The 23998-nt window shown below is 58.7% G+C and overlaps 6 protein-coding genes across 7 annotated transcripts; 4 read left to right on the forward strand and 2 right to left on the reverse strand.

The window, feature by feature from the left end:
- Positions 1 to 1166: 1166 nt before the first annotated feature.
- Positions 1167 to 5784, forward strand: JDV02_010580 (uncharacterized protein; the record flags this gene model as incomplete). 2 transcript variants are annotated; one of them, XM_047992328.1, is made up of 3 exons in its annotated part: positions 1167 to 2041; positions 2646 to 5618; positions 5710 to 5784. In XM_047992328.1, the coding sequence occupies exons 2-3, from the start codon at positions 3030 to 3032 to the stop codon at positions 5782 to 5784; spliced, it is 2664 nt and encodes an 887-aa protein (XP_047848342.1). In that variant the 5' UTR covers positions 1167 to 2041; positions 2646 to 3029. The 2 variants fall into 2 exon arrangements, with proteins under 2 accessions (XP_047848342.1, XP_047848341.1); XM_047992327.1 differs by having other exon boundaries at positions 1167 to 5618.
- A 587-nt stretch (positions 5785 to 6371) lies between these two features.
- JDV02_010581 (uncharacterized protein) lies at positions 6372 to 10898 on the reverse strand (the record flags this gene model as incomplete). Its single annotated transcript, XM_047992329.1, has 1 exon — positions 6372 to 10898. The coding sequence occupies exon 1, from the start codon at positions 10860 to 10862 to the stop codon at positions 6372 to 6374; it is 4491 nt and encodes a 1496-aa protein (XP_047848343.1). The 5' UTR covers positions 10863 to 10898.
- A 1365-nt stretch (positions 10899 to 12263) lies between these two features.
- On the reverse strand, positions 12264 to 14734 carry FAT1 (long-chain fatty acid transporter fat1; the record flags this gene model as incomplete). The annotated part of the gene is made up of 2 exons (XM_047992330.1): positions 12264 to 14561; positions 14728 to 14734. The coding sequence occupies 2 exons, from the start codon at positions 14732 to 14734 to the stop codon at positions 12667 to 12669; spliced, it is 1902 nt and encodes a 633-aa protein (XP_047848344.1). The 3' UTR covers positions 12264 to 12666.
- Positions 14735 to 16540: 1806 nt separating this feature from the next.
- Positions 16541 to 18712, forward strand: GPI17 (GPI transamidase component). Its single transcript, XM_047992331.1, has 2 exons — positions 16541 to 17006; positions 17054 to 18712. The coding sequence occupies exons 1-2, from the start codon at positions 16791 to 16793 to the stop codon at positions 18446 to 18448; spliced, it is 1611 nt and encodes a 536-aa protein (XP_047848345.1). The 5' UTR covers positions 16541 to 16790; the 3' UTR covers positions 18449 to 18712.
- A 4-nt stretch (positions 18713 to 18716) lies between these two features.
- On the forward strand, positions 18717 to 20533 carry JDV02_010584 (uncharacterized protein; the record flags this gene model as incomplete). The annotated part of the gene is made up of 2 exons (XM_047992332.1): positions 18717 to 19184; positions 19267 to 20533. Exons 1-2 carry the CDS (start codon positions 18937 to 18939, stop codon positions 20531 to 20533), a joined length of 1515 nt encoding a protein of 504 aa, XP_047848346.1. The 5' UTR covers positions 18717 to 18936.
- Positions 20534 to 21373: 840 nt separating this feature from the next.
- JDV02_010585 (uncharacterized protein) lies at positions 21374 to 21679 on the forward strand (the record flags this gene model as incomplete). Its single annotated transcript, XM_047992333.1, has 1 exon — positions 21374 to 21679. One exon carries the CDS (start codon positions 21374 to 21376, stop codon positions 21677 to 21679), a length of 306 nt encoding a protein of 101 aa, XP_047848347.1.
- Between the last annotated feature and the right edge of the window lie 2319 nt (positions 21680 to 23998).

Below are 23998 nucleotides of genomic sequence, written 5' to 3' on the forward strand. Positions count from 1 at the left end.
CCGTCATCAATCTCCAACACGCATGGACGTGATGCGGTGTGAAAGTGGAGAGAACTCCCTGTAGGCAGGTTCCGAAGAACTGGGTACCTCCTGACCCTTGCAAGTCGGCCAGGCATGGTACGACAGTATCCAGCAATGCAGCGCAGGTGACAGAGAGCGTCTTTTTCGTTTCGTTTCGAACGGTCCGAATCTTGTAGTGCTCACTTTGCTCGCTGGGAAGAATTCTGACTGCAGGGCCCAGTCGTGATAGCCACGTCGGGATCTGCAACGCCGAGGCTGAAACTGTGGGAGACGACTGAACAGGGGGCCCTGGGCGTTCTCGAAGTCTGAATGGAAGATGCCAACAAGCATCTTTGGCTTGTCGGTCTAATCCAGCTCCACGGCCGCCCAATCAATGAATGCGCCAGCGGCCAGCGCCATGTATGTAGCGCTGTCCGAGGGCGTGCCCAAAGCAGGGATGGGAGCTGTAGAATAGCGCTCTGCTGTGCGTTGCTCGAGAGTCGTCGTTTGTGGATACAAAGCCGGGTTGCTCGTCCCTGGTACCATGTGTCCTCGAAACAGGCTGAGGAACCAGGCTGCAGAAACAGTAAAGACGGTACACAGCCTTGAGATCTGCAGCTGGCGACCTCATTGCGTAGGATTGTCCGAGGGGGTTGAGTGAGAGGGAGGCTGGACGTTGGCCAGGATGAAGCGGCGGATGGTGAGCTGAGCCTATACATTGTAAAGGGGCTGAGGCTGGTGCCACCCGACGTCCAGGTCTGGGATTTCACCAGTGCCTGGCATACAGTGCCAGCGGCGCTTGCAGTCAGCCGAGGTGCTGGGCTGCTCCTGCCCTGGATGTCCTTCTGCATATGTGCATCAGACGGCTGGGGTTGAGGAAGGTGCATCCCCGACCCGTCTCTTTCCAGGGCAGGCTTGCGTTGACCTGGCGAATATGGTAGTAATAGCCCCTGTGAAAGTACTCGCTAGCCTCTGCGAAAGGCAGGTGCGACGGCCTGCTACCTTACCTGGTGAGGTGGTTGGTACATCCCATCTCAATTAACTGAGTACCACCCTGTGCTGCGAGTGCGTCTCCTGCTTGTGGGCGTGCGGTCTTCTTTCGCTTCTTCTCCATCCTCCCTCCTTACGTCTCGTGAGACTGCATTCATCAGACGACATCGTGCGTCCACAAGGGCCATCACATTCGCCCCTCATACCTTCCGGCCGAGCACAGCCAGCAGCGATAGTAATCCTCCGGCGTCATCGTCACTCGATCCCCGACTCGCCAGGTGTCTGTGCGCGCGCCGTGCGCCAGCGCCGGCTCCACTTGACGTTAGCACCAGCACCCCAGCGCCCACGCGCGCCGGAACACGCTCCCTCAATTCTCTCCTGACCACCTACGCCTGTCTGTCGTCCACCTTGGACTTCCTCTCTCAGCCTCTCGCATCCACCGCCCACCGCGAGTCGCATCGCGACCCAACCGAGCCACCGTCCGAGCGACGCACCGGTTGCCAGCCGCGCACTCATCCTCCGCACACGCCGACGAGTACGCGTGTTCCTTCCCCTCCCCTCCCGTCGGTGCGCAACGACCCTCACCCGTGTTTCTTGCTCCCCCCCGCCGTGGTGCCTGGAGCCGCGACCCCACGTCCGCAGACCCCCCGATTCGGACACTTTGCCCTATCTTGAGCTTCTGCCTCGACGAGCCCCCGAAGATCCAAGTCCTGTCGAGACGGCAAGGTGTGCGACGCCGAACCGACCCGTAGCTCGCTATCGAGCCAAGCTCAGCACGGACGCCTTTGCCGTGCCACCTCCTCGAGTCTCTCGACACACCCGACTGCCCTCGTCGCTCCGCACGCGCCTCCAACGCCAGACTCTTAGGCCTCTTGTGGATTGTCACACCAGGGCAAGCTGAGCACCGCCTATCCTGCGCATCGTTCTCCGAACGCCTCACCTTGCTGCCTGCCTGACTGCGGGACTACCATCGCAATCCTTCTGCATGCGCACTAATCCGCGGTGAACGTGCGGGCTCCGTCAGACTATTGCCTCAGCGGACCGACCTCAGGTAAGTGACACCCGTACCCAGCCTTGGCCCTCCCCTGCATTATTCGCTTGCCTTCCCACTTCCTGCTTCTTTACCCATACCAAGTAACTCCATGTCATGTCATGCTGTCCTTGACCGGCTCCCCTTGCCCATCCCTGGTCTGTCCCTGCTCACCCATGCCCTGTACCCGCTGTCGCCATCCACGGACCCTGCTCTCCTCATCCACACCTTGGCATCCTGCCCTTGTCTTGCCTCTCCCCGGACCCAACGCCAGGCACCTGTCCAAGCTACTGTGGTTCGATACGGCAGTCTTCTCCAAGACGATCCTTCGGAGCTGGAAGGTCAAGTTGACCAACCTCCTTGACTCTATTCAACTTGATTCCGTTCGTGAACATTTTGCAAGGAACGCGGCAAGGCGCGACCTGCGATGGCAGCGACAGGCATGACGACGAGGACGAATCCAAGATTCATCTCAGGTCAAAGCTTTACATGCCCTTCGAACATTGATTTTCACGCTGAATTCTCAGCTTAACCTGCTCTCGCGATCCGTCTCGTGACCCAACGCGCCTCGGAAGCGGCGTTGATCAACGTCATGGCACAACCCGCGGGACTGACCAACCTACAGGACTCGCCTCGACGACGCAACTCCCCTCTGTCGGAACCCGAGGCGAATGCCTCTCGATCAACGACCGAAGGCTATAGTCCCGACAGTTTTTCTGGCGTATATCGAGGCGTTCAACAGGCTCCCAGGCTTCCCAGAAAGAGCTCCGCGCTTGGTTTTAACGAATCCGCGATCATCGCCAGCGGGAGCAAACGCACTTCTACCTATCAGCCTTCACAGGCAACGAAATCATCGCCCAAACCTGAAGCTCAGCATGCAAAGCAGCTGAGCCTGAAGCATAGCCTCGCCAAACCTCTGCCGCAGACACCTACGCAGCACGGCCCCGCCACACCGATCGCTTCACAATCGGCGGGCCAAGATACGCGACTCCGCCCGCCTGAGCTCAAGATGGACAGCAGAACGAGCACGATGGATTCGACAAGTTCGGCGGCCTCTGGGCAAATATATGGTGGACAAGACCAATACGCGCAAGACATGAATAGCAGTATGAGCAGCCTCGCCAGCTCTGTTAGGCAGGAGGGTGTGGAAGAAGCACGAGATGGGCTTACGCCTCGGAGCAATGGGCCGACATCCGCTGCGGCGTCGCCAGCCGTGACACAAACGAGGTCGCAAGCTACTGCCACACCCGTTGGAGGGCCGTCTCAGGGGTCCTCTGCTCACTTATCTGGATTGATGTGCAATGTGCACCGCACGACCGGACGCGAGCCTCCACCCCTTGTCGGCGCCACCACTACGATCCTAGGAGACAAGCTGTACGTTTTCGGCGGCAGGATACTGTCCCGTAGCCGCCCGGCACCATTGACTGCAGATCTGTATGAGCTCGACCTTATTCGCCGGCACTGGATGAAGCTCGAGACGAGTGGCGACACGCCGCCCCCGCGATATTTCCATTCCATGTGTCCCCTTGGAGACACCAAGATGGTCTGCTACGGGGGCATGTCTCCCGCGGCTAGCCAGTCTGCGTCTGCCGACCAGCAGCAGCCTGAAGTCACCGTCATGTCTGACATTTACACCTACGACGTTTCGTCCAAGAAGTGGACGTACTTGCCAGCCCAGGATGCCCCGCAGGGCCGATATGCGCATTGCGCTTGCATCCTGCCGTCCTCGGCATCCTTTGCCTCGACCAAAGCACCGCTGTCCGCACTTCAACACAATCCGTCAACAGGAAACCCGAATGAGGGCCGCATCGGCATCAATATTGATGGCTCGGGTGGCGCGGAGATGGTCATTGTGGGTGGTCAGGATGGCGCAAACCATTATATTGAGCAGATCAGCGTCTTCAACCTTCGCAGCCTCAAGTGGACGTCGACTCAGCCGCTGGGGAAGAGCTGTGGTGCTTATCGGAGTGTCGCGGCTCCGCTTCCCCCATCAGTGACATCTAGAATTGGAAAGCTGGCCCAAAACGCCTCACAGCGAACGGACGGTGGCATCAGTCAAGAGGCACGAGAGCCGGGCTCTTCCATGCTAATTTACTCCAACTATAACTTTCTGGATGTCAAGCTGGAGCTTCAGATCCGTGCGTCGGACGGCACCCTGACGGAACGGCCCATGTCAGGCACGTATTCGCCCCCGGGACTTCGATTTCCTAATGGCGGCGTGATTGACACCCATTTCGTGGTGAGCGGGACGTATCTCACTTCCTCAAAGCAAGAGTACGCCCTTTGGGCGTTGGACTTGAGGACTTTGACCTGGAGTCGCATAGACGCCGGCGGGAGCGTTTTCAGCCAAGGAAGCTGGAACCGAGGTGTCTTGTGGAACCGCCGCAACACATTTGTCATACTTGGGAACAGGAAACGCAGCCTTGTGGACGACTACAACCATCGGCGCATCAACTTTTCGAATGTCTGCATGGTGGAGCTGGAGGCTTTCGGGTTTTATGATAACCCGCGCAAAACTAGCCCATTGTCCGGTTTTATCTCGGCGAGCAGTCCTTACTCTGGTCCAGGCCTTAGCCTCACGCGCAAGGCAGGGTACACGGCGGGCGGCCGTTTCCATTCCCGAGCGAGCGAGGAGCTTGGCGAGAAAGCCCTCGCCATGCGAGAACTGTCCGACATGGACATCTTGTGTATCGGCGGTGAGCGCATACCGGTTAACTCGCGAATTGTCGCGAGGAGATGGGGGCCGTATTTTGTGCAGCTCCTCAGGGAAGGGACAGCGTCGCAAGATGGCAGTGATGGCTTCACGCTGCGTTCTGGCCTCTCCAGCAATCCGCTGAGGGCGTCGGCGTTGACCATTACACCCAACTCGAAGAACACGCCCGAGGGATCGTCCGTCAATAGCGGATCTATACTATCGACGTCGGCATCCAGCACGTCTCTATCCACGGGCCCCGTTCCAGGCAGCTCCGGAACAACGGCCGGCCAGGGAGAAGATATCAACCCAGCCACCACGAACACTGCGCCGACACCTCGGTCGCTGCCCCCAAATCTTCGCCCGCGATGCGTCTATCTACCACATACATACCTGACTGTTCAGGCACTACTCCATTTTCTTTACACAAGCTCACTCCCGCCACTGTCGTCACCTCTTTGTACGCCGCAGATTCTATGCTCACTTCTCCAGATCGCGAGGCCGTATCGCGTAGACGGTCTTCTTGAAGCCGTTGTCGAACGCCTCCACGCTCTTTTGGATAGCAGGAACGCTGCAGCAGTGTTCAACGCGACGGCCATGGCCGCAGGAGGCGGCCGTGGTATTGACGGGTCTCTCAACCCTAACTTCTTTGTTGGCAGCCTTGACCCCATTGGCTCGCCGACTTCGACCTCTGACTTCTCTCTGGGTGGCACGACTGCGAACGAAGCGTTCTCATCTGACTTGACTGCCGCAGCTGGAGGCTTGAGCATCAACACCAGCGTCCAGCCAAGTCGCCCACACAGCGGCGAGGTTTCTGCCTCTACCAGCCGCAGTGGTTCAGAATGGGGTTCCGAAGTCGGAGGCAGCGAAGGGGAACGCTTCATATGGAATGGCGAGCTGAGTAGTGTGATCGGGTTGCAAAAACGGGGCTTGAGGGGCCTGATGGAAGGTCGGCGGATGAGGGAGCGTACGGGAACAGGCGGTGCGGCCACTCTAGGTGGCCCGGTATATGCAGCCGGACAGCAAGGGGGAGGTCAACGTGTGGGACTCGGGATTGCAGGGCCATGAATGACATAAAAGAGGCGTTGAGCCGCAATCGCGGGCATGCCAACTCGGGATCTAGCTATGCCCAGAAGGCTTTAGACAATGAAGTGATGAACGATGCGTGGCTGCCATACTTGCGGGACAGCTCCTTTTGAAGTTTGCTTGACGCACATACCTACTGAGCCGTGCTATTCAGACACTACCTAATCTCTCGTGACTTGGTCATTATAGGTCTTGCAAGTGGCCTTGACGCGGGGGCCGTCGAAAGAGCCGGCGGCGGCTGCCAGGCTGCGCGAACAATTCGGGCCAGCCGCCTAGCTACATACTTTTCAGGCACTGCGGCAGCCGGGCTACACGGGCAATTGAAGGTATCGCGTCTCAATTGCATCGTCGGCGCCTAGCTACTATAGCGATAGAGATCAATTATCGCCGCTAACCGCTAGGCTCTATATAGCAGTAATAGAAGCTATCGCGGGCATCGGGGGCATCGGGGGCCGCCGGAATAATCATCGCTATTGCGGCATACGGCGTTTGCTTCTGTCGACGGCACTAAGCACGTACTATAGTGGCTCAATAGAAAACATGTGGATGCCTAAATAGCTGCTCTCTATCTACCTATTCAGATGGATCGGGCTGTGGCCTATTTGCCCACGAGGTAAGTAGCTCTACCGCCTCTGTGTGGCCCCTCTCAGTTGCGACGGACAGGGCTGTCTCGTGCTTATGCGTGATCCATTCGACACTAAAACCTAGTTCAAGCAGCCGCCGCAAGATGGCCGTACGCCCAGTCGCCGCGGCAAAGAACATCGGCAGGCGGCCCAGCCAATCAAGGGTGTTGCGCTTGGCGCCGCGCTCTATGAGCCAGTCGACTACGACCCCATGCCCGCTGCTGATGGCCTCCACTAGCGGCGTCCATCCCTGCTCGTTCTTGTGGTTGATATTCGCGTGGCCTCGTTCGACGAGCTTCCGTACGATAGCCAGCTGTCCGGTCCGCGCGGCCACAGTCAGCGCTGTGTCGCTCTCGCGCAAGATCTCATCTACTTTGACGCCGCCGCCGAGGAGAGCGTCCACCACGGCCTCGTGGCCTGCGGCGGTGGCCTGCGATAGGGGGCTGCCCATTCCTCCCCATTCAGTGGAATTGATCGCGCTCCCGTGCTTGATCAAAAGCTCGACGACGCGGGCGTGGCCGGTCCTGGCCGCCCACGACAGCGGCACGCCGCCTTGGCTGTCCCCGGTCTTGATGTTGGCCCCCTTCGAGAGTAGATACTCTACGGCGTCGAAGTGTCCGTTGCCGGCGGCAAGCGATATCGCGGTCCGATCGAAGTCGTATTTCAAGTCAATATCGATGCCCAGACCAAGCAAGTACTCCAACGCCGCTACCTGTCCGGAGCTCGCGGCCCAGGCAAGTGGTGCTAACTTGGACTTGTCCTTGGCTTCCTTGTCGGCTCCATGGTCGATGAGGAAGACTATCGTATCGACATTGCCGTTCTGGCAAGCCCAGTGTATCGGTTGGCGGCCAGCATCGTCTTGGGAGGAGATTTCAGCCTTTCTGTCCACCAGAAAGGCCACCGCGTCACGGTGCCCGCCGCTTGCAGCCAGGGACAGCGCCGTCCGGCCGTCCTTGTCCCTCGACTCAGTATTTGCACCTCTGCGCAGCAGGAGGGCCATCACGGACACGTGTCCAGCTTTAGCTGCATGCGACAGTGGCGTCTGGCCGAGCACATCTTCGCGCATTAGGTCGACGTGACCAGAGCGAAGGAGATACTGGACAACCTCCTGCTGGCCTGCAAAGGCCGCCCAATGAAGAGGCGACCGTAGCTCGTTGTCAGCCTGGTCGACGAAGGCTTTCACCTCCACGAGCTTCTCTAGGTATTCGATCCAGCCGAGCTCTGCGCAATGTGAGGCAGCTGTTCGACCGCTGTCGTCTCGGCCGTCGATGATCGGGCTGCACTCCAGAATCGTGTCCATGACCTCAGGCCACTTGTTGCGTGCTGCGAGTGGGAGTGCCGCCTCTGTCTCAGCATCTTCAAAACCATCAGCTTGTGTAAATGTTAATCGTAAGAGAGCCGTGGTTCTGTCTCGTTCCCGGATTGCGTCCACGAGGTTGCCATCGCTGGCTCCCGCGGCTCGCCCTGACATCCGGTCCACGACCTCCAGATACGGATGAAGGGCCTCAAAAGTCAGTTTCCAACTGGGCTGATCTGGGCTAGGGGAGTATGTTTGATGTAGCGATCGGATTCCCGCAGCACCAAAGTCTTGTCGCTCCTTGTCTCCCTGGATCGCGAGTGACCATCGATACAACTCTGCGGTCTCGAGCAACACCTTGATGTAGGACGATTCTGTCGGCTCGCTTTCCAATCCTGTGTTGTGAGAGAAGCGTTGACACCCCCAACGTAATAAAACCGCTGCCTTGTCCCAGTGTTTTTGTCGGCGATATGACCTCGCGGTCGTGACAAGACCGCTAAGCAACACGCTTGCCTTCGGTCTTACTTTGTCCCAATATCCTGGCAGGACGGAAAACAAGGCGTCAGAGCGACTACCAAGACCATGTTGGACGAACGGGTCTATGATGGCGTTGATTGTCGGATTGTCTAGGCTTGCCACACCTGCCCTCTCGACAACTCCAGTATCTGCAAACGTGACGAGTTCCGTGATTGATCGAACCAGCGCAGCGAAGAGCTCTTGCGTGCATAAATCAGCAAGCGGAAGGTCTGAGCGTGCGTACTGCACTCGAGCCTTGCTCTGCTTCCCACAGCGACTATGGGAAGTGTTGACTCCTCGCTCTAAGCGAAGCGCTTTCTCAACGGCAACCCAGCCCGAGAATCTCATGTGCCCAAGGCTGTCCGTACGGGCACGAACTTCGCTATCATCGTCGCCGTGATTGCATGCCAGTTTCATTGAAAGAATATCCGATTTCAGAAGCGGCATCCAAAGGTCCATGAGGCTGTGTGTAGCATCTGGGCAATGTGCCAGGCTCGTCTGGACGACTGGAATCATATCGGCACCAGCCCAAAGCTGCATCTCACCTATTTTGTCAAGTCCATCATCCGTATCCCGGTCAGAGAGACTGCCAGATATTATTCGCCCATTCCATTGTCCGTCGAAGCGGCTTCTTGTCTTGCCTGAATCATCGCGATAAAGCATGCGCTCATCAGTCGCCAATGACCAAACGCATGTGCCCAAGATGGCTTCGATTTGACTCGAGTCGACACCCCAATGCCCATGCAACCTCTCGACAGTCACGAACACTGTTCCGTTCTGATGAGTTTGGTTGCACTCTCTGAGACTTCGAGGGGCCGCAACAAAGTCCATATATAGCCGCAAAGTTTGACTGTGCCGCTGGCCTCGAAATAGCGTTTCCAACACGGCGCATAGAGCGGTGCATAAAGATTTTGCTCTTTTGCGGATCGCAACAGATGTTTCGCGCCACTCTTGGGTACCGGAAGAAAGACGTTCATTGAGCCCTGTTATCCGTGCAAGGCAGGCTCGAACTTGCAACAGGTGCGCCCAGTCTGCTCGACATGAACCTGCTTCTTCGGCCATCAAGTCTTTCTCTTGTCCACTCATACATTCATGGTTGGGAATTCGACTATAAAGCTCGAGCGGGTAGTTTGACTTTGAATACCTCGAGCTTTTCTGGTGATGGGCATCATCCATGCTCGCAGGGGTTGTCTCAATATCTGCCGGATAAAATTGTCCTGTCAACAGCCAAAATGGACTGCCTGAAATGGTGGCGCCGGGGTCCGAAAGTCTTTCATGCACGGCAACTTGGAATGATAACCAGTCCAGCTCGTGGCCAGACACCATGTCGGGCATATGGTCGAGCAAATTGTCGTTCTTGCCGAGGCGCTGGATGCGCAAAAGGCCGCGGAGCAGGCTCATAACGACCGTCACACCGAGCTGCGCAAGCGAAACCCACGCTTTCATGCCACGTAGTCCAATGAATTGCATGAAGTATCCCACCAAAGTCACGGCCACAGCCAAAAAGGTAAAAATTTCGAATCGCGGGTTCGGTTCTTTTCGGGACGATGTCCAGTATTGAAGTGGCCTTTCTTGGCGATCAAGGTAGGCAAATGCGTCGAAGCTCTGGTCACCCACAACAGTCGGGCCGGGCTGTAGCCAAATGAGACGGCCGGTCCTCTTGGAAGAGTCGTTGCGACGAAAATGGACCCTCTTGGTCGTTTGCCCGATCAAAGCCGCGCACGAGCACATGCCAGCTGCCAAAAGGCAGGTTCCGATGATGAACATGCTGGGCGCGTAGTTTTGCGATGCGGACGAGCCTTGTGATCGTATGTTCCAGTCGTACACCCAGGTACCTATGGCAGTAAAGGCAATGATGAATAATTGAAGTAGCATGCCGACTGCTGCTACTGAATAGAACGCCCATTTGGGCTGCTTCTTGATCCCCACGTTGAGAGATAGATTCGGTCGCGGGGCTAGCCTATGACGGTCCATGGGATGACCACCTACTTGACACCATGACCGTGTTTCCGAGTCTGCCTCTTCCTGGACAAATCGCTGGAACGGAAGTAGCTTAAAGCTTTCGACAGATGGTTTAGACGAAATGGCTCCTTCTAGATGATTGAGCAATGATGATCTTGGTTCATGGGTCTTAGACGAGAGACTATTCGATCGCGAATTATCAGACGAAGAAGCGTTGTATTGATGAGTTCCGGATGGATTTGCCGAGGCCGTCTTCGGGGGAAAATATATGAGTTCGAGAATATTTGCCCGGCCTATGACCCGGGTAATTCCGCCTTTAGTGAAGAGCTCGCATACATCGCGACTAGTCGATGTGCATAGATCTGCTTCGACGGTGGTCTCGCCTTCCTGCGAGCGGCCTATAAAGGCGCGCAGCGTGGAATGTCCACAGAGCCGGGCAGCGGAGACTATAGCCGTAAGAATGCCGATAGGACCGAGGGCAAAGATGAAATAATCAAGGAAAGTTATGCTCTCGCTAAGGTATTGGCGTGTCATCGCATCACCAAAGAGCGCAAGCAGCGGCCCGATATCCGTCGCCAGATTGTTGGAAAAGTCGGCTAGGTCATCGTCTGCCACCACAGCCGGGGCAGATGCCAGCATCAGCCCGAGCAACAGCAGCCAAGCCATATCTTGATGTGCAGGAAATGACCATCAACAAGATATAGCTGATTCGTCGCCAAATCGAGAAGATGTCAACGACATGGCGAGATCTAGGCAACGGTGAAGGTATCGAGCGAGTGAGGTCACGGCGGAGACGGCAGAAACCCAGGAAACGAGAGAGACAGTGGAGGCGTGGAGGACGGCGGGCATGCGAGTAACATCGAAATGACTTAGGCAAGGCTGATATCAAAGACTCGAAAGAACTGTCGGCAAGGACATTTCGAAAGGACTAGGACCGCCCCAGGGATATCGCGGGGTTCTCAACGAGGACGAGGTCGAACGGGCCGGAGAGCGTTGAGTGGTTACGGAAAGACTCGGTAATCGCCAACGTGCCTGGGTCCGCCAGACAGATGTCGCCTCGACGCGGACATGCCGGAAACGTGCGATGAAGCCCAACTCTGACGAGGATTGCGAGACGGAGGATGACGGGGCGTTCAGTCCTGCTGATACATATGAGCCCTCTTAACATCCAAAGGCGTTCGTAGCGGGGCGGGAGCAGCCGGCGGCTACTACTAGCATCATCCAAGCGCCGAAGGGGAGGGGGGATGAGAAGGATTCGAGTCCGTGAGAGCCAACTGCAGATAGAGGAACCGGGGGGCGCCAACAGTGCCAGGATGCCAGGCCTCCGATCCAGGCGCCAACGACAGCCATTGGACATGGGCCCTGGCCCTCGACGCATGTTCGGGGGGTTACAGCGGCTGGACTCTGCAGTGACCCCCTGCGCCAGGTCGTCACGAAGTGGGACAGTGGACTTGGAGTGGCCGAGATGTTCGAGGACAAGGTGTTGTTGGTCGGCAGTTGACGCCTCGTTGGTGAAGCCCTTTCTTGGGGGGTTTCATTCTTGCAGCGAGGTGGGCGCCCGCCCGTGCAGTAAAAACAGGAAGGCGCCAGCTCACCGTCGCTCTTTCCCCGCCGACCGTTGACATCGAAGGCTCGGACGCTCGGTCGGAGCACTCGACCCGCCTAACAATCCGCCTTGCCTTGGTGTTGTGCTTCCGTCCTCGCACTTTGATGGTGCTGACTGCAGCGACTGCGCCGCTTCTTGCCTCCAGGCATCCAAGATGAGGTCCCACGAGAGACTGCGACACGGGTGGCTGTGCAGTTTGCCTTGGTCATCGAGGCGGCCGCTTCTAGGAGACTCTCCGCTGCGCGACCCCCAGGTCTGGCTGCGAGTTAGTTATTTCCACACACACATCATTCTGGAATCTGCCATGCCTCCGAGGCTCTCCCCTTCCCGGTTTGCCTGTCGCTGCCTGGCGTCCTTCTTTTTCTCCTTGTGTTCTCCGGGTCGAGATTTTTCTGCATTACTCATATCGAGTTTCTTGGCTGATGCGAATACGTGTAGCGTCTTCCAATGGTCCACTTCTCCCTCACCTAAAAGACATTGCCTCCCCTGGCGAGGGCTCTGGCATATGCGTGAACATAGAATCTGAAAAGTATGTGAAGATTCAGCGAAGTATTTATAAGTCAGTTCAGCATAGCCGTCCGTTCAGATCTAGGCCTCATTGTAAGCAATATTCCCAGATGGCGCCAAGGCCTCGCCTCCTAACAGTCTAGGAAAGGAAAGATGGCCCACGACAGTGCATCAAGAGTCTTATTTTTTTCTCCCTTCACTGTACTCTATGGTGACATCGGTCGCTACAAAAGCAAAGTCAAAGGCCAGGGGGAGAAGAAGACTTAAGCTTCTTCAAACTCCCCTGTATGGAGGCAAATCATGTACATATATAGCAAGCCCTGTACTCGCCGATGGTCTCCGGCGGCATCTCTCACATCATAGCTTAATCTCGCCAGCCTCGAGCGCCTTCCACTCGGCGTCCCCGAATGGCACGTACGCGTCGCCCTTGAGCCAGTACATGTCACTCGAAGAGTCACCGTTGCCAGGACGGACGCCCTGCTGCCGCAGCGTGTGCTTCTGCTGCTTGTTGGTGCCCGTCGTCTGGGCGCCGCCGCCAATCTCCGGGACGATGCGCAGAAAGAGCGGGACGGCATAGCGCGGCAAGACGGAGCGCACGTGGCCGGCGAGGCTGCGCAGGGCGTCGGGCCGCGGGGGGTCGTGGTCAAAGTTGATGGCGACGCAGCCAGCGCGGCCGTCATGGTGCGGCAATTGCACGCCGTAGACGTTGGCCTCGCGCACCGACGGGTGTATCCCGACGGCGTGGCTGACCTCGACCGTCGACACGTTCTCTGACTTCCACCGGAATGTGTCACCGATGCGATCGTTGAAGAAGATGCGGCCGTCCGAGTCCCAGCGCGTCACGTCGCCCGTGCGGAACCAGGCGTCGCCCTTGACGAAGACGTCGCGCATGATCTTGTCTTGCGTCGCCTTCTTGTTGCCGTAGTAGCCCTGGAAGCGCCTCTCGAGGTCATCGGCCGGCAGATTAAACAGCATCTCTCCCGGCTCCCCGGGGACCACGCGTTTGCACCACCCATTCGTCGGGTCGCGCAGCGGTGCGTCCGTCTGCCAGTCGACTTCGACGATGGCGACCCGCCTCTTCTGAAGCGCGTTGTACAGCCACCCGTTGCGTCCAATGGCGCCCGCCGTCAGGTCATTGCGACTGACGTTCCACGTCGCAAACGGGCCTTCGGTTGCGGCGTAAAATTCGACAATCGTGTCCACGCCAAAGCGCTCCTTGAACTCGTTCCACACATCAGGCCGCAGGCCGTTGCCAAACGCAAGAGTCACGTTGTGCTTGCGGTCGAGGTTCTCGCCCGTGGCCGGGTCGCGCTGCGGTGGCGTCGCCAGGAGGTAGCGCAGCGTCTCGCCGACGTATTGAATCGACGTGGCACCCGTCGCGCGCACCTCGTCCCAAAAGACCTTGGTCGAGAACCTGCGGCCCAGTGCTTGCGTGCTGCCGGCCGAGACGGTAGAGCAAAAGGACAGGACGGCTGCTGACGAGTGGTAGAGGGGCATGGACGTGTACATGATCTCGCGGGAGCCGCGACAGACCAGGCCCTCCGCCATGGTACCGCCGACGATGCACTTGGCCCACGAGACGACGGCAGGCTTGGGCATGCCCGTCGTACCAGATGTGTAGATGAGAAGGGCCATACCGGCGAGCGTCTCCTCGTGTCGGTCGGCATCCGGGGCTCGCACGGGTGGCGCGGCCTGGGCCTGAGCCTCAAGGTCGGGGGTGAAAACGACGAAACGAGTGTCGGGAAGCGCGGCCTTGACCTCCTCGGTGACTTGCTCGGTGACACTGGGGTCGACGAGACATAGGCGGGTGGTGGCTGCCTTGAGACAATGCTTCAAGGGCTCGCCGGTGAGGTTGTAGTTGATGAATGCGGGCTTGGCGCCAATGCTCCAGAGCGCCCACCATACGAGGATGAAGGTGTCGGAGTTCTCAAAGTCGAGGGCGACAATGTCGCCAGGCTTGACGCCGAACTTGTGCTTGATGAAAGTGCCGTAGCGGAGGACGCGGTCGTAGACGTCTGCGTAGGTGAGGTGGCGGCCCTCGAAGATGACGAGGTCCCTCGTGGCTGTTGATGGGTTCTTGGCGTGGTCCTCGAGGATGTAAAACATGTTGAGGCGGTCTTGGCGCTCCCGCATGATGATTCGTGCAGCGACCTTGAAGGTGCCCGTGAACAGCTTTACATCGTACCAGAAGCCGGTGCGAGCGTTGAGATATGCTAAGCCGGCCGCCGCGGCGGGGGCCGCAATCAAGGGAACTAGAAGTGTCAGCTAGCCGTACCATTCAAAGCTGAAATACACACCAAGCAAAAGAGAATGTTCTGGAGAAATGTAGTTTGCGTGAAAGTGAGGTCATCGTGGGCCCACGCTGGGCCCCGGACTCTCATCAGCTTGGAGGAAGGAGGGAATGGATGGAACACTCACATGGCATGATGAAGACAGCCTTTGCCACAAATACGGCGCCTGCGTCGAGGTGGTGCAACACGAAATAAAAGGCAACGGTGTTGGGCAACGTCTGGGAGCAGCGGCGTGGTCGTGTTGCTGGACTTGTTGCGCGAGTGGGTGGGTGGGTGGATGGATGATGGACTGGTGGATAGGTAAGGCGGATGGAGGGTCGCCTCCTACAGTCGACTGCAGAATATCGAGAAGAACAGGGAAGGGACAATATAGACAGACGAAGAGACCAGAAAGCAGCTGCCGAGGAAGTGGGAAGGCGTGTCAAGCGGGCAACGAGGGGAAACTAGACGACAAGCCAACAAAGGGAGGGCTCGCTCGGAGCCGTGGTACAACGATGTGCCCTCCGGAAATGTGGTGCCAACCCCGAGCCCGAGAGTTGGGGTTGCTGCTGTTGGGAGGGACGAAACCCTGTCCTGGGCGGTGCGTACTGTATCTGCAGCGGCAACCGCTCACGGGCGGCGGCCAGGGGGCGAGTGTCGTGACGTGACGGACGGGCCGTCGAGTCTGTGCTCCAGCGGCAACAAGGATGGCAGAGGCGGCACGACGATGCTGTGCTTTCGCGAGTGTCCGGGCACGGGCCGAGCAGCGTGATGGCAACACAACAAGGTCCGGGCGCGTCAGTCAAGGGTCCGCTCCAAGATGGTCTCTCTGCTTGATGGCTAAGTCGACAACATTCAAGGACTTGAGATCAAGGAGCACGAGGGGACGAGGTCGCGGAGGACGCAGCGGCGGCGAGCGGCATACGCTACGCAAGAGGTGCGCCATGTCGACTACGCGCATCGTTCGGCCGGCGGCAGCTGGGCAGGGAGCTTGAACAAGGATGGGGATAGCTGGACAACTGGCGCTGCTAGATTGTCCTTGGCCGCGAGCGCGAAATGGGTGGCGTGGCGGGTAAAGGCAGACGGGCGGATGATCCCAAGATGCCTCGGCTCGGCTTCAGCTTCCAGGCTAGTTGCGACTTGCGAGTGAGCTGCCTTCCCCCGGTCCCGTCCTGGGGGTTATTAGGCGGCGCCAGGGGGGGAAAATGCGGGGTAGTTCCACGCGAATCGAGCATTGCTGTGAGCGAGCGAGATGCGAGAATAGACAAGCCCGTGGCTTCGACGAGCGCATGGCAGTGGGCGCACGAGGTACGAGTGAACGGGACTCGCCATGGCGGAGAGTTGCCGTCGCCGTCACCGTCGTTTCGTGGCTGCTCGATGATATCCGTGTGCTTTGGACGCTCGCCCCGACAGGCATTTGTTGGTCCCGTTGGCGCCGCGATCGCCGACGCATGCTGCAGAGATGCTGCATCATCTCATTTTTCTTTTCCGGGGAGAAAGACTGACTGTTGGGGACACAGACTCGAGGCGTGACGTGACGTGACAAACATTATGTGCTTGAAGCCTGTGTGACCTATTGGCCGATTTAATACACAGATAATGCCCCCTTCGTTCCTTCCTTGACTCCTTCCTTCCAGTCAACGCGAACCAGAAGCTGGAGACGGCAAGACCAAGCGACCACACGGTGCTTCCGGCTGGCACAGCGAATCGGCGCTTCCGTGCGCCGGTCCGTCGGCGCCTCGGGCCATTTGCCGCTCCGGGCGTCAAGCACGGGCGCTGAAGTTCGCTGTCTCCAGGTCCACTGATCCGCTGAATCAGCGCCGCCCTGAATAGGCCAATGGACCCAGTGTCTCGCAGCCCAGGACCAATCCAATTGAGGCCGCTCACCGGCCCTCTGGCCCTACCCGTTCACCTCCCCCTGAACTGTGGCGGCGCTCACCGAGCACCACACCGATCGTACACGTGACTTCGCGATGCCGCTCCAAGCTCCAAGCTCCAGCTGGCCTGTGTCTAGGTCTGGAGGCCACGCTGCTCGATCCACCCAAGAGAGCCAAACCCTCGCTCTTGAGCCGATGCGCCCCGCCCGTGACTCGACAAGGGGCTTTCACACCCGTGTGCCTCTCGCTGACGACTGACAACCCTCGGCGCGTCGCATTGCCCTCAAGGCATCGTCCCGTCTCCTCTCCGAGGCCCCTCCCGGCCGAGGCCACGATGGCTTCAGACTCGCCCGCCGGCGCGGCCGCGTCTGCTGCTCCGCCCAAGCAGCCGCCTCCCGAAAAACCCTCTGAGACGCGCCGCCGGTCCTACATTGTACTCTCGTTCTGGCTCATCGTGCTCGTCCTCGGCCTGCCTATTTGGTGGAAGACGACCACCATCTACCGCGCGGATCTCCCCCTCGACCGCATGCTGCAGTGGGCTGATGGAAAGGTACACATCTCGATGCTCATGTACGATGTCTAGGCTGACCCGCCCAGGCCTGCCGCCCAGTCTTCCCTCTCCGCATATCCGTTCGCGCCGATGCGCTCCCGGAAAAGGATGCCCAGCACCTGGTCCAGTTGACGCAGCATGCTATCGACGACCTCAACGACTTCCCCGGCCACCACCTGCGGCTTCAGCTCGACCCGAGACGCGATGGCGACGCTGACAAGGCTCCCATCAAGGGCGCCAGCGTAGACGAACCTGCCCTGACAATCCACCTTGCCCCGGGCGAGGCTACGTCGGCCACTCTCAACCCCCAAGCGCCCGTCCTCGATATGACGTACGTGCCGAAGGAGGTGCCCTCGGTCAACGCAGCCTCGTCTACCTTGGCCTCTTACATTGCCGACCAGTTGCAAAAGACGTTTGATGAGGAAAAGTCCATCATATCGTACCTCCTTTCCGCCTCAGCCATGTCCTCGGGGGGCCGCCGCCATGCCCTCAGCCCAGAGGATGCCGACGCGCTGGCCAAGCGCACAACCAAGTCCCTCCGCTACGCTCCGACTTACCACCTCACCTTCTCTCTTTTCACTGATGGCGCCGTACCGAACTCGTGGGACGTGGATCGCGCGCTCGACGACTACTTGCGGCCCATGCTCGATGTGCTGCGGCCCATCCACAACTTCACCATCGACACCCAGGTTCAGCTGTACGCCACGCCCGGCGTTCAGTCGCAGGTCCTCGGCAAGGAGCATCTCGCCTCCTTCATCAATGCCGCCGAATGGCCGCTGTCACCGTCGATTGGGGACGCGCCGACCGTCAACTTTGTCGTGTTTGTCGGCAATCAAACCATTGGCATCGACTCGGGCGCCGAGACATCACAGTCGTGGATGATTCCCCAATGGGGCACCGTCTATCTATTATCTTTGCCGCCTACGGCCACTCACGTCTCGGCCGAGACTTTGAGGCAGCCCATGCTGACCTTTGGCGGCCACCTGCTGTCTCTGCTGGGGACGCCGCGGTCAGGGTCCCTGCCGCTGAGACTGTCGACGCTTGCGCGCATCCGCTCCACGGATCTGCTACTGCGGGCCGCCTCGTCGCTGGGCTCCCTGGCCCGCCTTGCGCGCGCCCTGCCGTCCATTGCCATCCCGCGCAGCGTCGCGGATGGCGTTTCCAAGAGCATGCACCACCTGGAGCGCGCCTGCTCCAGTCTGGGCGGGCCGGAGGGCCTACTGCACGCGCGCATCGCCGAGGAAGAGGCGGAGCGCGCCTTCTTCGAGAAGAGCATGGTCGGGCAGCTGTATTTCCCCGACGAGCACAAGATTGCCGTCTACCTGCCGCTGCTGGGGCCCGTGGGAGTCCCGCTGGTGCTGGGGCTGGTCAATGAGCTCAAGAACTGGGTCCGGAGACGAAAGCAAAAAGCGGCCGAGGCGCGGGATAAGAAGGCACAGTGAGGATTTGGCGCGTTGGCGTTGATGTAATGAATAGACCCGGTACTGCATGCATGATGATGATTCCGTAGGCAACGGCTGCACGGGTGGCGTTTGATTCATCGGCGCTTATGAGACAACTCGGCATTTGCCTGCTCGGGCGGTGCACGTGGTGGTGACGTGAGAGTGTTGGTGCGTCTGCGTGGATGGATTCAGGTACCGCGGTGACGTAGCCCAACTCTATTAAGTACACCAGCCAGGCACGCTCGCATGCCAGTGGAATTCAACGCTCCCATTGCATCTTGCCCCCCGTCGCGTTTGACGCCACAACACCATCGCGACGCCGCACGCCAACATCGCAATATCCCATGCGACGATGAATCGCCCTCCGTGCTGAAGAGCGGTCCCCACAATCTGCGGGAGCCTCCCGCCAGCCAGCGCCCTCGCGCCCGCGTCCACGACCAAACTCGCGACCGCCTCGAGGGCAGGCGACGACGCACTTTGCTCCCGCCATGCCGCCCGAGCCGGCCCTCAGTCTCACCATCCCGAGCCTGCACGACGGCACGCCGCTCGACTGCCGCGTCTACCACCCGGCGTCGCTCGCCGCGGGGAACCCACGCGCCGCGCCCTGGAAGCGGCACGCCGCCCTACTCGCGCATCCCTACGCGCCTCTGGGCGGCAGCTACGACGACGGCATGGTAGAGACGCTGGCGGGGAGGCTGCTGCGGGAGGGGTACCTCGTGACGACGTTTAACTTTCGGTGCGTTCAGACTTTTCAAAACCAATCATCGAAAATGCGCAGTCAGCTGGCCTGCTCGAAGAGCAAAGCTGACGAGGCGCAGAGGTGCTGGGAATTCGGCGGGCAGGACGTCGTGGACGGCCAAGCCCGAGCGTGACGACTACGCCAGCGTCGTGGGCTTCCTGGTACACTACGTTCACTATCTCGATCCGTTCCGGTCCAGCCACCACGCGGGGATCACCAGCAGAGAAGGGGATGATGACGACAAGCCGCGCATCACGGTCGTGGGCGAAGCGGATGAGGTCCGCCAACACGGGCATGGCGGGACAAGCAGCGCGCGCGCACCTCCTGTGCTGCTCATGGGAGGATATTCGTACGGCGCCATGATCACCACACAGCTGCTGCCCTTGTCCGCCCTGATGGCACCCTTTAAACGCCCGCACGCCGAGTCGCCCGCCGCGCACATTCGTCTCCGGGCAGAGCATCTCGCCGGGCAGCAGAACGACATCCTAGGCGGTGTGCGCGCGGCGGCGCGCGCGGCGGCGCTAGCCCGACTGCGCCATCAGCAGCAGCAGCAGCTCAGTCCGACAAGTCCTTCCAGGCGTCGCGGAGGGGTGCGCATCGGCGGGGACGAAGGCCCTGGGAGCCCGCGACGGAGCCACGACAGCAGCGGCGGCGGGCGGAGGAGCTTCTCACTCGACGATGCGGAGGAGAGGCTCAAGCGTGGAGTGGGTGAGCTACTGGCCAAGACAAGGAGACATGGGCACAAGGGAGCACGACCGGGGAGCGCGGGGGAGACGCCGCGGGACAAGCACACAAACCTGAAAGCGGAAGCTGCAGATCCAGAACCGCAGGCAGAGGCAACGCTGCCACTGGTGGAAGGCCTGGTGGTCCCTCGAGCGTCGTACGTGCTCGTCTCGCCGCTCCAGGGACTGGTGACGCACCTCGCGACAATGAACCTGCTACCCTCGTCGCTGACGACACGACACCACCACGGCCATTGGGGGCACGGTCGAGGTGCTGCGGGCGAGGGAAACGACGATGGCCCCGCCGCCGCCGCCCCCGGACAAGGGCGGGACTTGGCGGAGGGTAAGCTCATGGCCTGCCCAACACTGGCTGTATACGGGGACAAGGACGTGTTCGTCCCCGTGAGCAGGCTGCGGTCGTGGGTCGCGCGCTTGACGGGTGGTGATGGGCGGAAAGGCGACGAGGGAGGCGGGAGCGCCTCTTCGTTGTTCAGGGCGCACGAGGTGCGCGACGCGGGACATTTCTGGGCGGAGGAGGGGGCGCTGCCGGAGATGGAGGAGGTGGTTGGGGAGTTTGCGGGGAGGCTGCTGAGGGGGCTTGCGGAGGGTGAGGAGGGCGCATGAGCCGGCATGACTTATGCGATATGACTAAGTGTATTATTCTCTCCTTCTTGCGCCGGGGATAGCGATTGAACCGAAAAGCGTCGAGACGAGGACGGCGACCTTGGGCGGTGCGAGGCTTGATTCCTCCGAGTGTCGACGTTACGGCACGGCACGTTGGGCATCGCCAGGATCGAGAGATGCGGCGTCGACGACGTCTATCACGAGACAGTGCTTCTGCCACTCGTAGCGATAGGACACTTGATGCCAATGCATGTCAGGTTCTGCTTGCGATGATTGCATTCCTCTGTCGGTTAGTGGATTGCCGAGCGTGCTATTTCAGAGGGCAGCTTGAGTGTTGGCACTCGGGGCTGGTGTTGGGGCAGGTTGCTGAGCCGGCGGACTGGAACCCGTGCGAAGTCGTCGTGACTGTGCTGTTCCATAATGTGGAAGGGCTCTGCTGGTATTGCTTTATCGTTGTTGTTGTTGTTGTTGTTGTTGTTGTTGTTGTTGTTGTTGTTGTTGTTGTTGTTGTCACTACGGCTATTGCTGTCGCTGCCGATATATGACGCAGCTGCGTTCTATAGCTCGCGCGTGGCTTAGGCGAACGCGCCTTGTTTCGTAAGATCAATCAATCAATGGCGGGCTACACGTACGAAGGCGGAACGGGGCAAACGGTTGGGTCTCGGGCGGCTGCTTAGACTAATTCATGTACACCAGACACGGGTCGTTCCGTTCCGACATGCATTCAGTCCGTCTGGTCTGGTGGCGTTGTCGAGCAGCACAGTGCAGAGCCGGACTTTCTTTGTCGTCTCAGGCCAGCGACGACACCTTGCTTTTCGAAACGTCTGCGTGTCGCGGCGTATGGGAAATGTCATTGGAGGTGTGACGAACCTTGATGGAGGCTCGACACACGTAATGTTGTCCCCCTCGGGATCTCCGGCGTCATGTTCGCAACAACACATCATCAAATGGCGGCCGGCGATGAGGCAGGCACCAGACCAGACTGCCGCGACCGGTGCGGTGTGGGATGCCTCGCCCATCCGCCCAGGAGGCCCCGGCAAAGGAAGGGACGGGGGGACGTCGTCCAACGGGGGGTTCGGAGGCAGCAACATGAGACAATGGAGCAACATATATTACGTACCAGCGGCGTTGGCTCTTGATGTCTGAGAGGCGGCAGCATAGCCCTGGACGGACTTTGTAAGCTGAGACAAATCAGCACTGGGAGCCCACGCAAGGAAGCCGGCGAGTGACTAAGTCTTGAGGAAGAGTGACATCAATTCTTCAATGTTTCGACGCTGGGGCGTTGGTTGGTTCTAGGGGAGTTGGACGTTGAGCCGTGCATTGGTCAATAGGTGTCGAAAGCTCGCAAGGAGCTTGACATGGTGTACTGTATTTCTCTGCGCGATACTGGATAGTTGAGCAAAGAGTTGAGTAACATTTCGAATGTTGGGCACCTTGAGCGCAGATCTCAAGTTGTTGGCACCAGCGTGCACGGGTCTGGGATCACATCGTTCATGTTGTGCACATGATCAGCTGGTAGTTGAGCTGATGCCCCGATCACCGCAATGGCCATTTTGCGCGCGCATCGTTACCATCACATCACACCAGGTACCTAGTAGGTCCTTGCCAAAATGGCCCACGATCCTAGCGGTCTCCTGGCTCACCACGCGGTACAGTATTATACGGACGCAGGTCAGCGTGCGTCAGACCCTCACCTAGGCCCATATAACTGCCTTCGTACTGTAGCTGGTGTCAGCGGGTCACGCGGCGATCCCTCCGACTGACTGGCACTGGGTAGGCAGTGTCGTAGGGCAAGCTGGTGAAGCGCGCGTTAGCTGGCCGGCGGCGGGTGCCTGCTCCTGTACTTGATCGAAGGATGTGTATGGGCTGCTATACTGTGATTCAGATGCTAAAGCGCGTGTGGCCGGCGTTCCGTCCCGGATTGAGCCGCGAGGTAGGCATTGTGCTACCATGGAACTGGCCACCATTCTGCACCTGACCTGCCGCCCTTCAACTCACGTCAGCCGGCTCGATAAACGAGGGTGCAGGCTTGCCCTAGTGAGAAAGGTGGTCTCGGGGCGAGTCTAGGCGATATAACAATAGACATATACCGCGTATATAATGCTTACATCCTATTGCAAGCGCGACTCGTTTAGCTATAATTTAGGCACTTCCAATCTTCATCACTTCCTACGCACACAGACGCGATTTGACCATACCCATGATTCTATGGTGGTGATAGTTGAATCTATACCAGAGTGCATACAACACTGATCAACACCTTGGCCAAACGCTAAAGGTTTGTTTTACTGCCGTGGCGACTGTAAGCAATCATGGCTAGCACAAATATGTCAAGGCAACTCTGGCAACAGAATATCCGAAACAGGGATCAGTACCATGTGAACTGCAACGAGCTATTTACTCCAAAAGCGATCCCGGATTGCGAAGCATGCAAACTATGCATCAAGTTCGACAAAACAGCAGCTATGGAGCTGGTAGCACTATGGGAGAAGCTTTGGGCATATGACGCCGTGGTTGACGATCCTCAGGGCAGCGCCGCAGACCTTCTAAGTCTCGGCGTGATGACAGAAGAATCCCCGGAAGATTTACAAGTACCGGCATGGGCCGCACGACGAAGCGCTTTATCGAAAGACCAAGGCGCTCTAGGGAAAACCGAGGCACCCACGACTTGGACAGCTTATAACCTCAAAGACTTGATCCTGGAGGAAGAATTGCCTAGTCGAATATGTTTGGAACACTGCGTCAAGTGGGTCGACATCATGGTTCAAAGTGTTGAACTCAGTCCTGCGTTCAAACAAGTCATTCACGACATGCACTCGGCATCTTCCGAGCTAGTACCACGCTTGCGGCGGCCCTCAAAAAGCATTGACAAAGACGTGGCAACGAAACACACCGTGGCTGCATGGCGAGAGCTAACAGGGCGAGATATGGGACTACGCCCCTTGGTGCTGGGTCATTGGCATACCTGGTACACTTTTTCCGTGCTATCAAGCATGGAAAGTGGTGCTTTACTTGCAGCAGCCGCAGTACAATGTGCTACGACCTATGCAGACTACATTGACGTCTTGGACGGTGGTGGCCTTGGGTCGGCGTATGATCACCTGCAGCTCGCACTTAAGGGCATGAGCTCAAGCTTCATAACCTCCTCGCCTGGAGCTCGGGCCGCAACTTGGACGGCGACAAGCGTGATACACTATAGGGCTCTACTTGCGCGCGACACTGTTCCATGGCGTGTGTCACTACACGAGAGCGGCCCGCCTACAACTCGAGCTGCGCTTATCATGGCACTTCCGGATCCTCTTGAGCTGGTCAACTTACGGATGCTCGATGGCTCAATGCTTCCATCTTACTTGTCAACAGTGGCTGGCACAGTCCCTGAAGAACGTCCTGAAACATTTGGCGCCACCATGGTTGGATACACCAGCTGCCGGCTTGTGAGAATGGCAGCTTCCAACCTGTTTAAGT

The sequence above is a fragment of the Purpureocillium takamizusanense genome, chromosome 13 (genome assembly GCF_022605165.1).
Source record: "Purpureocillium takamizusanense chromosome 13, complete sequence".
In the NCBI taxonomy this organism is placed as follows: Eukaryota; Fungi; Ascomycota; class Sordariomycetes; order Hypocreales; family Ophiocordycipitaceae; genus Purpureocillium; species Purpureocillium takamizusanense.

Bases quoted from the DNA above. Each gene is read 5' to 3' on its own strand.
- GPI17 (XM_047992331.1), top strand. From the start codon at position 16,791: ATGGCTTCAGACTCGCCCGCCGGCGCGGCCGCGTCTGCTGCTCCGCCC. The intron at 17,007-17,053 runs GTACACATCTCG...TGACCCGCCCAG, and splicing joins TGCAGTGGGCTGATGGAAAG to GCCTGCCGCCCAGTCTTCCC.